Source organism: Platalea leucorodia, assembly GCF_965183815.1.
Source record: "Platalea leucorodia genome assembly, chromosome: 4".
In the NCBI taxonomy this organism is placed as follows: domain Eukaryota; kingdom Metazoa; phylum Chordata; class Aves; order Pelecaniformes; family Threskiornithidae; genus Platalea; species Platalea leucorodia.
In genome coordinates this window covers 67,630,953-67,650,678 of record NC_138826.1, presented here as the reverse complement: position 1 = coordinate 67,650,678, position 19,726 = coordinate 67,630,953, and the positions used below count along the sequence as shown (strand labels likewise).

At 39.2% G+C, this 19,726-nt stretch overlaps 1 protein-coding gene across 1 annotated transcript in view; it reads right to left on the bottom strand.

Moving 5' to 3' along the window:
• The window catches only part of RFX4 (regulatory factor X4), a gene marked incomplete at both ends in the record, with an annotated part of 98,195 nt that overhangs the window by 29,465 nt on the left and 49,004 nt on the right, over positions 1 to 19,726 (bottom strand). The window contains 8 exons of the mRNA XM_082309277.1: positions 3,229 to 3,342; positions 4,801 to 4,899; positions 8,196 to 8,340; positions 10,736 to 10,794; positions 12,582 to 12,682; positions 15,066 to 15,229; positions 17,052 to 17,129; positions 17,971 to 18,184. Of these exons, the coding sequence (XP_082165403.1) occupies positions 3,229 to 3,342; positions 4,801 to 4,899; positions 8,196 to 8,340; positions 10,736 to 10,794; positions 12,582 to 12,682; positions 15,066 to 15,229; positions 17,052 to 17,129; positions 17,971 to 18,184 (974 nt within the window). The remainder of the gene's footprint in view (positions 1 to 3,228; positions 3,343 to 4,800; positions 4,900 to 8,195; positions 8,341 to 10,735; positions 10,795 to 12,581; positions 12,683 to 15,065; positions 15,230 to 17,051; positions 17,130 to 17,970; positions 18,185 to 19,726) is intronic.

Sequence of the window (19,726 nt, the reverse complement as noted above, 5' to 3'; positions counted from 1 at the left end):
AAGGAGGGAGGGAGGGAGGGAGGCAGGCAGAGAGAAAAAGGGAGAGGGAGCAAGAGAGGAGCTTTTTTTCTGCCAGGGATTGTTTCAACCTGCCCATGCCACCATGCTTAAAAGCTCTGCAGAATCAAATCTGTGCTAGCCAGCCCAGTGCCAGGTATTCCAATTTCCACCAATCAGATTTCTGTATCATATGCTTCAAAGGTAAAAATATACTCTCCTGTATGTAGTAAACATCCCATTGTTTAACACATTGGTTTACTTTTAAAAAAATAATTACACTGTGAGCATCTGAGTCTATATATTCCTTTATGTGGAAAAAATAATTAAAAATCAGTCCATTGAAATAGTTTCCAATGCAGTAAAAATGTAAAGCTTTTTATCTAAGTTAAGAACAAAGGTATATAGGTATAAATATTTAGAATAGTAAATCAGTCTTTGTTTCTCTCCATAGAACTCACTTAAATGCACACATTATTCTGAAAAGCTAGAAGGAACTGTCTTAAATTAAGCGCAGAAGAGTTTCTGCCATCTAGGTCTGAGCTGTTAACATTCAGGTGTTATTCTTTTGGAACTTGCTCAACTTTAATTCATGAACAATGTGTCAAATGGCCTTGCAGCGAAAGAGTAGCATCATTAATACAAATAATTATTACAAATTTGTGTCCGTGGCTAAATAATACTTGGGACATTTGGGGGGAAACAAGGTAGGGATAGCCCAGGCTTCTGCCTGATAGGATGAGGATATGGTTTGGGTATCATTCTCCCCTTTGAAAACCTGAAGGCTCAGATCTCCTCCTGCATCCAGTGGAGTTGCACCTGCGCAGGGAAAACTCCACCCTGTATAAACAAGGGTTAGAGTAGGGACTGAACCAACGCTTGTCACATCACCTCCCAGGAGAGAACCCGCCTAGCAGGCTGCAGACCTCTGCAGCTCAACAAGTGGTTACGTAGTTTGTACAAAGTGAAACAGCTTCAACAGAAAAGATGAGAAAACCCTCCTGCAGGACAAATCCTCTAGCCTTTTGGTTAGAAATCTTGCTGTGGCAGTGATTGATTAACACTGATTCAAGACTGCTGAGGTCTAAGTACCAAAATATGGCAGATGGAAAAGACTTCTTTTTGATTTTACTTTTTTTTAAAAAATAAAGAAAGATTTCTGAATTGATTAAAATCCCAAACTATGTCAGCTTCGCACTGAGCAAGATGACTTTTTTTTTTAAACTCTTGCTTTGGTTACCAAATTGAAAAGCAGTTATTGATCCAGTTCTAATTATAACACCAGACACCCATGAAAAACACATCAGCTATGACCAGTACATTCTTTCCCTGACTATGGTTACATATAAACATAACGAATTTATGTTAAAAGGTATGTGTCCATGTAAGAAGGAGAATCACGCATTTTGTATACACAAATATTCTCAGTGAACTAAAAAGACAAAGACAAAAACCTACAAATTTAGCTGAGCAGTTAAAGTTCTCAAAAATGAAAAATTCAAGACCCAAATTTATAACAGAGACAACAGGTAAGTTGTTTTAGTAGATCTGATATATTATATTACATTATAGTAGGTCCCAAACTCAAACCAATGAATAATTCTGGATCTTCACATTTTCTCACTACATGGCAGGTTCATAAATGTTTCTGTTAATAAGTAAAAAATCACAGCTGAGGATCACTCTACAGACCTTCCAGACAACTGGTGGTCTAATAACTATTTGGGGAATCCCTGTTTGATTAAAGATGTTTTGGTGACTGATGCTTTGAAACAGAGAATGCTTGATTAGGTTACAAACATATCCTGAACAGTAATAAAAACGATGTTGTAATGTGCAACTCAGTAGGAATAATGTATCCTTAGGGGTACTTTAATGTCAGCATTTCATGACTTGTAACAGTGTAACCTCAACACTACACTAATGCAGGATGTTTTTTCATTTGTTGGGTACCAGTGTGTTTCACAGGTTGGGATTATGTCTGCAGAGAGAAGTGTAGCAACCCAAAGTGCTAGAAAACAAAATTCAGCATTTATTCAACACTCATGCAAAGAGATTTTTGAACACTGGGGGAAAGTATACTGTTAAGCAGTATCAGCTACTTTTATGCCCACAACAAAAGAAAAACTGCAGTAACTCAAGGAGAAAATGAGTCCTAGAGGAGGTGGAAAATAGATGTGACCAGGATACTGGTGCTGAAAACACAAGCTAGCAGATGGAAATTGTGATCATCTTGGGGATGTGCACTATCCTGCTGCCTAATGGTGATTCAGTAATACCTGTTTGGAAAACTCTTTACAATGGGAAGCCAATGAAAGTAGTTTCAGATTAAAATATAAATACAGATTATATTGTGCCTCTCTTTGATGGTATCTGAATTCATGCTATTAGATGGTTCTAAAAGCATAAAGGACATTAAAGCTCATCTGGCAGAAAACCTTGCAGTTGTTCAATGCAGTGCCTTCGTAAATTCATTATTCGTCTTCTACTGACATATTCTGACAAATGTGCATTTATAAAAACCATCCCTTATGCAAAATCTGGTCCCAAGTGATTGTGAATGTTCACACTCTTGACACAGCAGTACATTTTCAATCATTCCTGCTTTTAACTGATTTTAATCTGAACTGTTTGCATCCCAGGATTCAAAACAAATCCCCTTTTGAAACTGTAAAAAAGCAATACGCTTTTTCATTCAAAAAGCAAAAGCCTGTTTTTCCACCCTGACTGAATTCTAATAGAATGGAAGACAATCTGTCCAGGGCATAGAAATACACTCATTTTGCAAAGAGCAGTTTAAAATGCTATGTCCTTTAAAAGCAGAGCTAGCAAGGTGGTTTGCTGGAGAGCTTTTCATCCACTTCAGTGCAAAGTCATCTTTCTTAGCATAACACATGGTCAGCGTGGTTCGGGTAACCAGGCTCACTTTGCACTGCAGTGCATTAGGCAATGCTCCTGTAATCAACTCCTCCAGCTGACCTGTGACTGATAACTCCAGCTACTGGCTAACAACAAACAGAAGGAAGTTGTAATGTTTTCAGCTCCCCTGGCTAGATCTTGAAGACAGACATCTGTCTGAGCATTATTTCCAAATGTCAGTAGCCCCAACTCTTTTTAATAGGGCCCTGGGCATGTGAAAACTGGTTATGGTTTCACTTAAACTGTACATTACAAGCCAGGATACAGATATTTTTACTGTGGCATGCAATTATTGTAACAAAATGAAAGTACCAAAGCTGGGTGCGCTGTGCAAAGTCATGTCCCGAATCACTCGAGTGCCAAAACAGGACCACATCAAGAGGAACTGCTGAGCTACTTTCTTCAAAGAGCCTTGTCTCTTGGCAGCTACCTGCAAGAAAACAGATATATCTGACACGGAGAAACTTTTATTTCTACCACCCAATACTGCTGAATGATGCACATATCTGTCTTCTTTTTTTAATACTGAAAACCTACTTACCATTATCTTCACATTAAAATATACACTAAAAATTTAAAAAAGACAAAAAAACCTTACACAGAAAGCCACCTTGTAACTATATACAACCTTCAGGAAGAGGAAATCATAAAGTATTATTCAACACCAAGAGTGAATTTTCTTTATAAATGATGAAAGGGCTGCAAAAAAATTGCTCTGATCTTCATCTTAACCTAATTACTTACACATTCATTCTCGCTTCCTAGTCATGGAAGCAATTTATAATCAAGAATGCTTGATAGATACTGAAAAATTATATTAATATTTCAATTAAAGTTTACTATTGAATAGAAATTTTTTTGTTCCTTCATGTTTTTATTTTTGTGAATTCACGTACTCATTTTACTGGCAAAAATACTTTCCAGAAAGCACACTTTAGGCATCAACTCTTCAAAAATTTATTTACTATAGCCATATATGAGTTAAAGAATTAGGTTCATCCAGTTAGCTAATAAAATTCATGTCAAGTTCTTCATGAAAATTAACAGTTATGGTCTGAATTTCAAATTGCATTCCATTGACTAAAAGAAAAGTTCCCCCAAACTATCAAACTACTTCAAGTAATCTGGGGAAGTATCTGTTGTTTTCTGTATGGATCTTTTGCAGCAGAGAGAGATGCAGCATATTTTTTATTTTTTTTCTACTTCTTAGCTCTAACAACTGGAATGAAGAGTTGAAATCCTAATAGAACATCATAATACAAAGTATAGTTAGTGACAGAAGTTAAAATAGTCAGTCATATAGTTTCATACTCTATGTAAAATTATGGTGATGCCTGATCACTTTTGAAAATATTTTTTAAAGATTTCTTAGTAGGTTTCTGCATGCACTTAAATTAAAATAAAATACAAGTCCTTGGTATCCCAAACAAGCTCGAAAGGCAAGATAAGTCTGTCCTTGACTGAACCATAATGTAGACTTTCATCTTTACATTTGAATGTATATAAATGAATTAGCTAGCCTAAATATCCCTTTCATTAAAATCTTAAAAGGCCAGACTAGATTATGCTTTTTCTTTGCACTATGTAGTTAGGATGACTCTGAACTCATCTCTCCGTACCCCTGAAATATTTATTTGTTTGAAAAACTCAACCCTATTCCATTCTTGAATATCACCTTTTAGGATAGACTAGACAAGAGCAGAAAAAAGCAGAATCCTGAATGTGAGCAGTTCTCATACTGAGCCTGAAAACTGGTGAGATTTTGCCCACTGCTGCTTTACTCCTACTTGTGACCATTGCCTGGCTTTTTTTTTTTTTTTCCTAAAAATCTATGACCTGAATAAAACTCATAATGCACATCACTGACTCCTTAGTCCTGCTTACCAACCTTTACAACGCATCTGTCCACCATGGAATCCAGCCACTCGATGTATGACTCAATGGGGGACTGCTCCTCCAGAAGGTGATCAAACTCCTGATATACTGGCAGATAAAGAAAAAATATCCCACCTCAGTACTTGGATTCCATTTCAAACAAAAGAGAAACAAATCACAAAAAGCTGCCAATAACATCACAAGTTTGCTGTGCTTTTTATAATATAGATTGCTTAGCTATAATAAGTATGTCTTTCTTGGTGCTGACCCAATAAGTTTGCTTGGTCTTTTATCTTGTTTCTACTGAAAGTGATGGAGTCATTGGAAGTGGTATTTTAATGGGAGCAAATCAGGAACTATTGTTTAAAATTAATCTTTTGATTTAAGCTTCAGCTGTCTGGTGTGCCCGGAAGTGAAAAGTTTATGGTGTTCTCTACGAAGAGCGCGAAGCTAGGCCTTGACCCTGGTGATGAAAAAAGGTCATGCATGAAATTGATTTAGAAATGCATAAAGAATCTTCTAAGCACTGAGTGGATGAGTATTGTTGATAAGCATCTGTATAATGCTTTAGTTGCAAAAACATGATTTAACTTCTGCAAATCATCTGTTTGCAATGCCAGACACATACACAAAGAATTTCCATGAACTTCTGCTTCTTCAAAACAAATTGCTACCAATGCACAAATGCTATACTGAATTTATCAAGAAGAGTTTCCAAAAGCAACCTGAATACTTTTTAACCTCTCCCAAGTACACATATTAATATTTTAATATAGAAAGTAAAAACAATCAAGTCATTCAACTGCAGCTCTTAAAACTGCAAGTCTGTAGTTTGTTTATGAGAATCCATGACTGGAAGACAAAGAATAATGTCCTTTTACACCTTAAGAAACTGTTCTTCAACTCAGGTAAAATAAAAAGGCCCAGTAAGCCAAGAAGAAAGATACTTTCTACCTGCTGTGTTACAGGATGATCTCAATGTGCTACGCATTTCCATTTTTGCTTAATTATAAATAACAGGAAGAAGGAATTTCCCACCATAGGAAAGATAGTGAGTGAGGTGGAAGAGGCAAAGCTTAGAGATGATAGCTAGAGAAGTGAGCCAGAGAGGCTACCCGAGAATAATGCAAAGAACTAGCTCCCTGGTCTCCAACTTGGATCAGCAAGACGAGCAGGAATGCATTTGCTTCACACCTGACTTTAACTTTGTTTAACTTAGACTTGCAAAGGCTGGATGGTCAGAAACATCAGTTGGGGAAGAAGGGAAATAATGATGTTTGGGCCACCCTTATCTTGTTTCATTGAATGGGCAACCTCTCTTTATTCAGAACAGGATCACAGAGAAATCTAAATGTTGTTTCCTTACCTGAGTATTTGGCTGGACAAAAACTGCCTGATACAACAGATGAAGTAATTCATACGCTGTGCAAAGAAGGGAGCAAGAGTGGAAAAATGAATCAGTTGCCTGCTTTGTTGCTGGAGCAATGCAACTGTGTACAACGACCTATTTGAGAAAAGTAAACGTTTAGCCTTTAGTGACTGTTAAAAATACCTCAACAGGATCTGAGAAAGAGGGAATAAAGAAGAAACCATGTCAAAGACAGCTACCATAGCAGAGCAGGAAAGAGCTTCTCTTATACCCAGTGATTTTTTTCTGTTTTTCTCTAACCTTGCTTATAGGCTTATAAACATTTTTTTTTCCAGTTACAGTAGCTGGAAATTGTACTTTCTTGGTTATTAATACCAAGAATGTGAAAAGCGAGCCTTAATTCCATGTCACATGAGTCCTACAGAGTGTGATCTTTGAAAAGATCTTTGGCCAAGTAGAATAAACATCAAAGATGGGAAAAAAAAAATAAGTTCTAGAATAATCTCTATACATATCTGCACATCTCAGTGGAATCCCATCTCATGATGAACATTCATATTAGGTTACCATTTCTGGGTAATTGTTTATTGGACTATATGGGCCTAAAATATGGAAAAACGTGTTCAAATCCATTAGCATTCAGGAAAACTCCATTTGATTTGATTACATGTACATAGCGCATAAACAAAAAGCTTTCCTAAACAGTAAGGTTTTTCTGAATGAGAGCCAAACCTGTTGCTGCTACTAGGGATTATAACTTCAAGAACTCTTTCTCTTTTGGACCGTAAGAGGATGTTGGGTAGATACTGAAAACAACAGATGACAGAAGGATGCACCCAGCTTCTGGACTCCAGTCCCACTATACGCTACCTCCATGTCAAGTTTCTATCTCCTCAAAAGGGAAGAGGGCCATGTCAGGAAATGAATCAAGGGTTAAGAAGGAGAGGAAAGAGTACCAAGCACCTCTCGCTGGAAAACAGAGCTAACAGAGAATGCAAGACCCGTCCCTAAACTGGGGAGAAGACTTCTAGTGTCAACACGGTGGGACGAGTGCCAAAGTCAACCTTGCAGGGTCCAGTGTGAATGTGAAGGTGTCACCCCTCCTCTTCCCAGCCACTCACTGCAAGAGTTACCCCACCAGCAAACCTACCCTTGCAGGGCTCCCACAAGTGGCTGCTTGGGTTGCTCCCCATTAAGGTTGGTTCTGGATAAAAGATGACTGGTCCTCCTCAGGAGAGAGACGGCAATACAACAGGTGGGTTGACAGGGAACTGAGGTTATGAATGATGCTAAAGACAAAGCTGGTCACCTCTGATGCCTCCGAGGGACAAACTCGGTGCGCTTAGGGTTACACTTAAACTTACAACCATGCACACTTGTTGGACAATGCAAGTTAAATTTTACATTTGCAAAAGATCTTTGACTCTAAAACCAATTTGCCACATCTCCAAAGTCACTTTTCAGTTCATGCCTTTCACTATACCAGGCAGAATATACATTAATCAATGAGCTTGCTTGTTGCGGGACTTCTATTTACTCATAAAAGTTCAGGGTAAAAGCTTACCCCATCAAATTATCTTGTTTATGAAAACACTGTGTAAAATGGAGATTTTTATAAATAAAAGTTTACAAGGGACTCAAATACACAGTCACTTTAGCATCAAAGCCATTAAAAAGACAGCTCTCCTGCAATTCTACAGTAGGAGAGACTGGAGTTTATCAGATTCAATGATTAACTCATAGATTTAGTTTGCTCAAGTTCATATAAAAAAATCCTCCTGAATTTGGGTGCAAGTTTTGTGCCACTGGCCGTTCTGGATACTAGAAAGAAACTTGTCAATGGAAGAGTGCCCAGATCTATGCCTCAAAATATAAGACCTTGACAGGGCTTTGCCTTATATTTTGATAAATGTCTCTATATTTTCTTAAGCCTCCAAGCAAACCAATGGCTGCAAAACCAGTGTTACTTTCACTGAGCTTTGTTTCCAGCAGGAAACCAAGTTCACCTGGCTTTATTTGAGGGTTTTGCTCTTACATTGTATGATGAGCTTTCTGTGTTCCTCCCGTGAGTCCTCCATAGTATAGAGGGTTTGTTTGGTAATGCTATTCAGATCCACATTCCTCCAGTCCTCGAGCATTTGAAATGTGATGTCTGCACTGTGGATCACCGTTCTTGATGCCTGTAATCCAATCCAATCTATTCATTAGTTCATGGCTTATTAGGTTAAAAAATAGGCTTTATCCCCTTTTACGCTTCCTTAGCTAGGCTCACTAAGTTGATTTTCCTCATGCACCCCCACCCACCAGCTTGATGTCTTAGGGACATTACAGGGCCCTCTAACCACAGAGAACTCCCGAGTCATTTTGCCTAATCAACTGCAAGTATTTTGCTTGCATCCACCACAAACCCTGATGAGCAACCCTAATCTGGTGGTGCTGTTGCTAGACTCCTTAATCTCTAACAGCTCTGTTGGTTTTCTTGACCAGCTTCAGTTCAAAACCAAAAAGCAATAAGAAAAATCAAGCCAAAACCACACAAACCCCACTCGGGTTTGCACCCTCCCCTGTCCCAAACTATGAAGACTCTCATGCTTCCCTCAGCCACATGAAAAGGCTAAAGCTCATTTGTCTCCACATCAGATCTGCTTCTTGGCTGGTTAAGACAGGGGTCTGCTGTTGATAATGGGGAGGATGGGCTGAGAGGAAAAGAAGTGACACAAGGTCATGGTCATATAACATACACCAGATCTCTGTAAGTTAAGCAGAGATGATAACCCACACTAAGGTTATCAGCTTCCCCAAAGAAATTATGCATTTGAAGAGTCCTTCATGTAAGCAAACTGTTTGATCCCAGGTCTGATGCAGAAGTATCTGTATCTTGATTTCCTCTGAATCCCTATGCACCTCCAAAGTTCAGTGATGATCCAAAATGTTGGGGGAAAGATAGCACTGGCATCTCTGCCTCCATCACTAAAATAATGGAGGAAGAAATCTACAAAGAAGTCCTTCCAGGAATGTTTTTTTTTTCCTCAGAGCTTCTTCCTGTGGGCTTCACCACGAACAGGGCTAACCTGGGGTGTTGGATACACCTTCCAAAAGTGGAGCTTTCAGTGTGACAGGGGGAATCAAAGAGTCTGCTCCAATACCTGGGTGAAACATCAATGAATTCAATGCGTCCTCCTCCTTTTTGTACTACACAGGATTTGGCCTCATGAATTTTTGATAGGTAATTGTGATCTAAACTAACTGGTGAAAAACAAACACTTCAGAGTATTTTTTATATTCATTTGCTATGGTTGCAAGAATATTTCTATTTAAAATCCCAGTGGTTCAACCATTTTGTTTTTTACTAATTTGCATTTGATTTATAATATACAATTAGACTTTGAATTTTTTGTCAGGCATATAGAAATTTTTCTTACTTTGCAATAGGCCTGATACAAACTGCTCTGAAACCAAAGGAATGCCTCTCATTTATCTAATGGAAATGAACCATCTCCTCAAATCAAATAATATTTTTTTTTAAATAAAAGTTCCCTGCTGAATTTAATTATCAGGGGTTGCTAGTTGTCTATAAAAGCATTTTTTGCTGATTACTTTTTGATTTTGTAAAGATGGTCATAAAAAATATTGGAGACAAACTGCTAACATGATCTCTTCCTCTTTGGGGAAAGTCCAGCCTGCCAATTCATAAAATTATTTGAAAAGTCAGTAAAAATGGCATTCAGCAAACTTGGGTAACTAAAATATCATAGAATCATAGAATCATTAAGGTTGGAAAAGACCTCTGAGATCATCAAGTCCAACCATTAACCTAACTGCCAGGTCCAGCTCTAAACCATGTCCCTAAGCACCACATCCACATGTTGTTTGAAGACTTCCAGGGACTGTGACTGCACCACTTCCCTGGGCAGCCTGTTCCAATGCCTAACCACTCTCTCCATGAAGAATTTTTTCCTAATATCTAATCTAAATCTTCCCTGGCACAACTTGAGGCCGTTTCCTCTCGTCCTATCGCTTGTTACTTGGGAGAAGAGACCAACCCCCACCTCGCTACACCCTCCTTTCAGGTAGTTGTAGAGAGCAATAAGGTCTCCCCTCAGCCTCCTCTTCTCCAAACTAAACAACCCCAGCTCCCTCAGCCACTCCTCATAAGACTTGTGCTCCAGACCCTTCACCAGCTTCGTTGTCCTTCTTTGGGCACACTCTAGCACCTCCATGTCCTTCTTGTAGTGAGGGGCCCAAAACTGAACACAGCACTCGAGGTGCGGCCTCACCAGTGCCGAGTAGAGGGGCACTATCACCTCCCTGGTCCTGCTGGCCACACTGTTCCTGATACAGGCCAGGATGCCGTTGCCCTCTTGGCCACCTGAGCACACTGCTGGCTCATGTTCAGGCAGCTGTCAACCAGCACCCCCAGGTCCTTTTCTGCCAGGCAGCTCTCCAGCCACTCTTCCCCAAGCCTGTAGCGTTGCATGGGGTTGTTGTGACCCAAGTGCAGGACCCAGCACTGAGCCTTGTTGAATCTCATACAGTTGGCCTCAGCCCATCGATCCAGCCTGTCCAAATATTTACCTGGCAGAGATGATTTAGTGATGTCTGTCGCCGGAGTATTTGTGAGAATCTTCTGGACACTGCAGGAAAGAAGAGATACATATTTACATACTGTGCCAAATAAAGAAAATTATTTCTGAAAAGACTAAATTAAAACAAGAACAAAAAAATATATCCAGTTTCCTATACACAACTGTGGCTACATAAAGTTCATTCAAATAGCCCAGTTTTAACTTAGTTTAAACTTTGACCTGAAAACCTTAAATCTGGATGCTCAATCAGTTTTACAGAGGCATACTGCAAGCAATGATTTATAGATGCTGTGAATAATGAGATGACAACAGAAATGTAGAGGACAATGGAAAGGCTCCACTTGTTCAGCATAGCAAATTTTCTCTTGATATACAAAGGAACAGAAGACCAGAAAGAACTATTTAATAGAAAGAAAAATGTTGGTGCAAGAACAAGTGGACATAAAATAAGGATAGCTACATTATGTGCAGAAATTAGAAAAGGTTGCTAAGTCTTAATGCAAACAAGTTTTGGAGGAGTCTTGCGACTGGACTAGTAGGAGCTAAAATCAGTTTCAGGTAGAATTTGATCAAACTTTCTGAAAGAGATTACATGATGTACTAACACGCTAAGGGGTAAGCTGGCCTTGGAGGTACTTGCCAGTCCTCTGCTCCTATTTTAGCTCTTTCAAAGCAATATGGACCTTGTATTAAGATGTTTCCTATACTTGGATTTTAAAATGTTGTTATTGTACATCTTTTTTCTGAACTCTGTGACTCTGGAACTGTAAACCTGACCAAGGCTTGCAGTTACTCCTGTCAGTACCTCCATTGGCTGTGTTCACTATCACAAATTCTGATGAGGCAGAAACAACTGCAGAAGCAACAAAGGCTCATGTAAAAGCCAGGATGCTCTCAAGTTTTTCCTTACACTAAAATCACCAAACACTTGCAGATCTATCCAAACAGGCATTAGATGTGGCCACAGAGTAGGTTTACCCTCTGTACTGTACATAGAGGCAGTTAAAGAGTAGATTAAGAATGACAACAAAGTGTATTGTCTGTCTCGTTCTCTCTTCCTGTAAAATCAGAAAAGATTTTGCTGTTGCGGATTCTCAATATTTTTGAACTGACAAAGATATGATAAAGCATATTCTCAATTCTGACTTTGTGTAATTTTTAAAATGAATTAGTAAACAATGCAAAAAGTTAGTTGTTCCAATTTATATCCTGACTGCTCTCAGTAAAATATACACCTAACTTTCCATGCTGATCAAAATAGCTAATCCTTCTCCTAAATTAGGTTTTTTTTTTTTTTCCTTTAACTTTGTGGTGTGGAATTTAGTGCTCATGAAAGGCAAAGAATTGAGAGCCGTGAAATAAAGCAGGCTTTATCAATAGGTGATGTGCACTGCAGGCATCTACAAAGCATGTCTGAAAAGGACTAGTGCCCTTTCCTGTGGTGACAGGGTAATTTGATCTCCTTCATTTTTAACTCTGGCACTTTTTTGAGTAAGGGCCTCAAGCTGTATTCAAATTGTGCTAGCCTAAAGGTTTGTTTAATAATTTCCTTTGCCTAATATCATCCCTAATGTTTGCTTACTATCAACAAAATTAATTTCTTATCAGAATCCACAAGAAAGGAAAAGCAATTCTTCTCATTTTGAGCAGTGCCTCATTTCACTAAATGAAATTGGTTCTCATGAACAAGTGGAGATTGTAAGTGAATACAAGATTTATAATGCTGACAGGTTTTAATTCCTAAAAGAACAGTAGTCTCACTTCCCATTAATTTGTAATTCAATAAACACTATATACATCCCAGGTTAATAGGAGAGAGATTGGGCAATACATACATTCAAATTTGATATTTCGTAGATTTTCTGGTAAATCGTGGAGAGCTACTTTCAGCCACTCATCCAGTTGCTTTGCAAACTTTCGGATCACCTGTGTCAAACTGAAAACAGAAATCATGACATCAGAACATGTTTACTCTGTGCTTTATACTAAAAATCTGTGAATGTGTGAAGACTATGGGTCAGTTACTTACAACTCACTATTATGTAGAGTTGCCGACATATTTTGGTTTGTAGGCGTGAAGAAAAACTTCTGAAAATATTTGCAGGAAAAGCAAAACATGTTACTTTGTTCAAAACCTCACAAAGAGTGAAAGTCTCTGTACTGCACTGCATTCATACTTACAAACAGTATTCTTAGCTTAAAATAAAATCATTCCCACTCTGTTCAAACATAAATATATAAAATCACAACTCTTTAAAGAAGACAATAGATCAAGCTTTGGATTTCACCTCAGCTATGCCCACATTTATACAGACGTACACAGGGATGTGCACGTGAAGCAACAACCAACTTTGCTGCAGGCTGGAGCCAGTGAGTGGGTGATGATGGTGGGGAGGAATTTCCAGGCCAAGCCCACAAAGGTGGGGGAAGTGGGGGCGGAGCAGGACCTGCCTGCTTAGCTCTGCACAGGACAGGAACTTTCCCAGACAAGTGAGATTTCTCTCTTCTCCCTTACGACTCTTTCCTGATGGCTCCATCATTTCCTGCTAAACTTGGTAGCCAGCTCATTCTGCCCTTCTTCTTGGAACTGCTCAATATAAAACGACAGTTTCCAGGAAAATTGCAGGGTGTTGTGCAGGGGAGCCTAACAGTTGGTTCTGCCAGACCGAGCTGCACTGCCCGTAGCAATACTTGAGAGACACAGATGAGAGAGAGAGGAAAGATGCAAGGAGCTTTCCCTCTTTCAGCCAGGCAGCTTCTGTTTGTACTCCTAACACTCTGCACTGAGAACAGAGCTGGTAAAATAAACATGGCCGTAGGCCTGCTCTGCTCCTCGCAGACACCTAACAGGACAGGGGATGGATGACAACTGCTGTACCCAGTAAAAAGTGGCTTTTCTGGACAGCCAACATTTGTTCCCAGGAAGTCCCTCAGAGGATTCTGGCTGAGTCAGCAAGATTTCCTTCAGGAGCTTCCATTGCAATGAGACCCTTCTTCACCCCCTCCAGTGCAGGCTATGGCTTAATAGCCACAATCTGGCCCTTTATATGCATTACAAAAGTCTATATTCACACTCAAGTCTCTCCTTATTTGCTATGAAAGAACTAAGCAGCTTGAGAAAAGGACTGCTGTTCTGTTTAATCCTTCCAATGAAATAGATTTGGGGGGGTGAGGGGCAAAGCCTGTAAAAATGTACATGTCTTATCAAGGAAAGCCCATGCTTATAACAGGTTTCTTGTGGAAAAAAATACTTTACCTGTACTTTAGCAGTCATACAGTGCACATAGGAGAGCAGAACAACATCTTGAAAACATTTGCCATAATTAGAGATGCTTTAAAATCTTGAGGGCCAAATATACAGCACCAATAATAAACTCCTAGAGCAATATTCTTAACAAATTACTCAACCTCAGGAAAACATCAGTCAAATAGTACTAAAGGTGTACGGATATATTTAGAAAAAGAGAGTTTCCTGATGCTCATATTAGGTAAATCAAAGGGGGAAACAGGTTGACTGCACTCAGTGATTATACTTTTTGCTGGGAACTGCTGATCTCTGTCCTGCTTTACCTATATAAACAAGACTTCTTGGACTCAGATGAGCTCCAGGCAGGAAGAGAACAACTGAGATCCACCACATGGAATGGAAAAGTGAATTTAGCTTTGAAACAAAGGAGACAAATATTTGCTAATATTAATAAAGTGATCCTAAAATAAGCATGCATCTGTTCTTCATGGGATAGTATTTAAATTAAAACAGCTTGTCCAAGACTTCACAAGTATGATCTTCATGTTTTATACTCCTGGCAAGCAGAATAGCAATTGGGTTCCAAGAGTGTAAACACAGACAAATGCTTAGGTTGCAGTGTCTGAATATGCACGTGAGTATTTACAAATAGAGCAGCCAGGCCAGCTCCTTTTGTCACTATAATTCAGAATACTGTTATGCTGTTATCCCAGACGAGCAGAAAAGTGTCTGAAATTTTCAGAAGATAGTGTGTCACTCTGCAGCCTGCAGATTTCTGACATTACCTGAAAGTTAGGGCATGACTATCAGCTTCACGTTAATAAGCCAAGAAGGTGGTATCCTTTATCACACAAAAAATAACAAGTTTTTCCACAATACAAGTCTTGTTAAAATCTGAACATTTCTTCAGGAACATGTCAGCTCTTCAATTCCTTTCAATTGACACTGTGATTTAAACTCAGGAAACGGGTGGCCGGAAGCCGCTTTCTGAGAACTAGTGCCACTCTTGAAGAAAAGACATATAACAAAGACAGCTGAGCTAAAAGTGGTCACTGCTGCTAGCTATACTGACCTGTCAGGTAATGCTTGTAGTACCGTTGGCATCAAAACTCCAGAAATTGCTTTGTACAGAATTGAATCACAAACTCCCACTATATTCACTACAGTTGAAGAACCCAATACAGGCAGCATATGAGGAGGCATCCCTTGCCAAAAGTGCAAAAGAAAACTTTGAACCTGCAATCACAAGAAGAAGCAGGAATGTTTAAGTGAAAATAATTAAAGGACACATAATTCCATTTTCCTTAAATGACCCTGCTTATATAGCATTTGTTTCAACCCCAGAGCTGGACTGATGGTGTACAACACAGGCAAGGCATATTCCTTAACTAGACAGGCTTATACTGTAACGCAGTGCACAATGGGATCATCAACCAAAAGGTGAGGAGACACTCTGAGTTAGTGACAGGGTGTCTTTGTGTTACTACAGTATAGAGACCCATGGGAACCACCTTATTTTTACCTTCCATCAATGGCTGGTGAGTGTAACTCTTTGGCTTCCACATATCAAGCCTTTTTCTCTCTCTTTGCTCTCTGTCTCTGTATACAAAGGAATGCAATCTAGGGCTTGGTGTAGGGAGGGAGAGGAGGATGGCACATAGCTTACAGGGGTCAATATACCATTTTCTGTCTTCATTTGGGAAAGAAACACTACATTTTTAGATTTCTTCTTTCCTCCACTATGAAGGAAAGAGGAGAAAGAATGGAGAAAGACAAAAAAGAAAATGGGGAGGAGATTTCAGACACAGCAAAATATACCTCTGAAAATTTTCATTTAGGAAATAAAGGTGTTACTCAGTGAATGATATGATCAGTTCTACAGGGGTCAGAACACCAGCATTCATAAGTGATAACCTTTTGCACACAATCTGTACTGAAATAAGTAACCACACCAGGTGCAGTAAAGAATATTTGCCGTTTATATATTGTTGCTGCTGAGCCCCTTCCCCACCACTGATTCTGACAGATTCCCTAACAAAAAGTAACATCCTGCTCTTAAGAAAGTATTCTGAAACTCATCCAGCAAAACTTCCTGAATATGTGTTACATATTTCTTTACATGGAAACATATAGACTGGGTACGACGACTTAGAGGAGCCTCAGCTTTAAACCAGAAGAGTGTGAGAATTAAACAGTTAGGAAGAAAAGCTGGGAATATCTTGCCATTGTTCAGAACGCAGAGTCAAAGACCCATTTCCTTTGATTTTTTCCAGGACCTGGATGTCATATTTGAATCAGGCCCTCAGCATCTCCATAGTCAGATTTGTTTTCCTGGGCTAGAGGCGTTCTCCACATATAATCTAAAACTGCTTGCATTCCAGTAATATTTTATTTTTCAGCTCTAATTATAGAGCTGTCTGCACGCACTGCTGGAAAACCCTCAGATTCAGTCAGATATGCAGCAGGGACAAACCTTATCCATCTCTAATGGATTGTATCAACTGCTGAGCAGTGTGTGTGTTCCTAGCTGCACTGCAGTCCAGCTGAGCAATCAGGGACTTCAGCTACAGCTTTCTGGGATGTCTGGGAGGCTGTAGGCCCCCCACTGCCCTGCACCATTGTTAATAGACCAGCAGAGCCCACCATTTGGGCTGTGGCACCTGCCCTGGGTTTGTGCTGAACACTCAGGGGAATTCCTTCAAACAGAGCTCAGTCCCAACTCGAAGCTTAGAGAAGTGGTGGTGGACACACTTCTTGAGTTGTAAGAACTGGATTGTCCAACATCTTGTAAGGGGACATTGCTACCTTAATCTTGCTGGAGAATGAAGAGACAAACACATTCCCATTGCTTTTGTTCCTCTAACTCGTACAGTGTTACACGTGAGATTTAACGCTATCGGCCACATATTATGTACTCAGGTATAGCTATTGTTCATTATTCGTGAAAAGGATTGGCCACCACAAAACCATAAGTTTGTAATATCGCATTCAAAATAAGCTCTTACATCCATTAATACCTTATGTATCATTAAATTACAACTGTAGTTTCCAACCATACCTCATCAAAGTTTGCTCTTATTACAGTGTCTAGTATCCTCTGACAGTGAGTTCTATACATCATAATAAAGGTAGAAACCTGAAAAAGAATGAGGGAGACACACAAAAGATCGTTCTACTTTAAGAAATCCACTTTTAAAACTATCAGAATATAGAGCACAATAAAGTAAGTTTTTTCTTATCTGACCTACGCACAATTGCAAAAATAATGAAATCGGTTAGAGTCTAGTTAGATTAGTTAGATTAGCTGTAAGATGAGTTTTCTTCTTAAAAGTAAATTCTCCCTTTGAATTCATGGATTTTTCTATGTCAATGGGGATTCTTCAAATGTAAGAGGAGCAAAAAGCCTCAGTGAGATCAAAGACGAGAATGTGGCCCTAATTAGGACATAAAGAACTATAAAACCCTATTCTTTTGTCCACTTTACATTGATACTACACATGTGAATAGCATCAGAAAACTAGCAAGCTCAGCCAAGAGCGGCCAGAGCACTTTTGTCATATATGCAGATAGGATTCTCTTGATTTCTAGTCTAGAAGGATAAGAAATGCACTAAGTCCCTCTCTGCTCAAGAAAGCATCAAAACTGTTTTCCAGTTTGCCCTCAAATGTGTTTGCAGATTAAAGAGCTACAACATACTTAAAAACAGTTACCCTCAAACCTCACCTGCTCTATGTAATGTAACTGTAAAAAAAAGTGTGCACAGGATTTAGAAATATTGTACAGCTGATAGCGTCAGCTGCCTATTTTAAGGGAAGATATTTCTTCCTGTTATATGAAGTAATTAAGTCGCCCATAAATAAAGTCAAAGCATTATTAAACTCTCTCTAATTTAAAGTCTTTATATTTTAGACAAAGCTTTCAACCAGAGCAGGGAAAAAAACCCAAGACAAGCCGAGAAAAGATTTCCAAAGTGTTACCTTCTCCTCTGGCAGACTGGCTGGCAGATTTAGATCTTTGACATTTGGAAACTCTGGCAGTAATGTTCCCAGTTTGGATCGTGGTGAATACGCCACTGTCTGTTTGGTTACTTCTTTTTTTCCTGTTTCGTTGACCCAGGCTGCTCCTTTTTTAGAATACATCACATCATAATACTGGGAGTTTTCTTTCACTGCAATTCCATAATAATGGTACCTGATACATAGAGATGTATATTTTATAAAGCAGATTGTTTTAAAATTTAAAAAAAAAAAAGATATGGGGATAAGAGAAACTGATAATGCTAATGATTTCTACAGCAAAACAGACTGAGCGATAGTTTATATATTATTAACAAGCATTGATTCAGTAGCAGAACATTGCGGTAATATATTGGGCTTCCAATTTTCATTCCTTCTGCTAAAAGTAGCTGTCTTCAGATTTAATAAAGCTGACTGTGTTGCAGGGCAGTAAAATAATGGACTTCCATTTTTCTTATTATTAAAAAAAAAAGCAACCTAAAGTTACTTGTTGGCAGAGCTCTGCTGTGCAGCTGTTCCTTTGGTTTAGTAATAAGCAGAGGTACCGACCCTCTGGACTGGCCCTTCTCTTGTTATTTCAGCTCCCTGATTCTCAGACTGTTGAGGGCTGGTTTGATCCCTGAAAATCCTGAGTCTTTATTGCAAATGAGTTGATCAGAAATGTTTCAAAAATTGAAAACACTTCAATGAAAAGAGAGGGGGGGAAAAAAGGCCTGTGCTGGAAAGCAATGAACAGTAGGAAATGTACAGTTCAAAATGATTTGCTTCATAACTTAGCATCAGCACTGGGCTTAGATCAGTGAGGGATACTACACAACACTGTAACTCCATCCGTGCAGACCACAGTGGGAGTTACATACTGTGGCTGTGGTATAAAAATGGATTTGTGGCCTTGCGGCACAAGTTTGTGCTACAACTTAGCTTTATTATAGGTGTCAATGGAAGCACTGATGATCCACTCTCTCTCTTGCATCCAAGCAGCAAAGGTAATCTTATTCCTTCCATAATTTGCCAACTTTTATTTCAGTTTCTCAGCTGAAGGCATCACCAACCCATCAGGTAAATTTTTAATGATTACAAAAGGCATTGCAAGACTGTATTGCTCGTATACTTTTGATTCACCCTACTTTCCTAGAGGGAATTTTCAATGATCTTCCAGTTCTCTCCTTACAGCCTATCAGAAGCCTATCAGACCATAATGAGACACTGTCTTCTGGATCCCACTATGGTGGCAGGAGAAGTTACCATCTCCAGATGTTTGTTGTACTCCCCAGATAGTTACTGATTTCAGAGTGCTGACAGCAGATCTGTTCACTCGAATGGACCCAAGTTTGCTTTAGGCAAGATCAGCTGGTTTTACAAAGGTCATCAATTAAATCAGTGAAAGAGTAGCATCTAAGTGATGGCAGTTTAAACGAACTCAGGTGACATTTTTCCTTTTTTCACTCACAGTCATTCACCCACAGGTTAGTGCGTGTCATAATCTCCAGCACAAAGTGGTGGCAAAGAGCTGGAAGCCCTAATCTTGTCTGCCAGCACAGATGGTCTGGGAGGAGGCCTGGGGAGTTCTAGCAAACTTCTAGTACGTGGCTCCCTTGCCATGCCCACTGAGGATGTTCCATGTTGTCCATTAAAAATAAAAGCTATCTTGAACTCAATATTGAATAATCCAAGTGAGATTTATTAAAACATTAAGCTAACATGGTATGAATGGGAT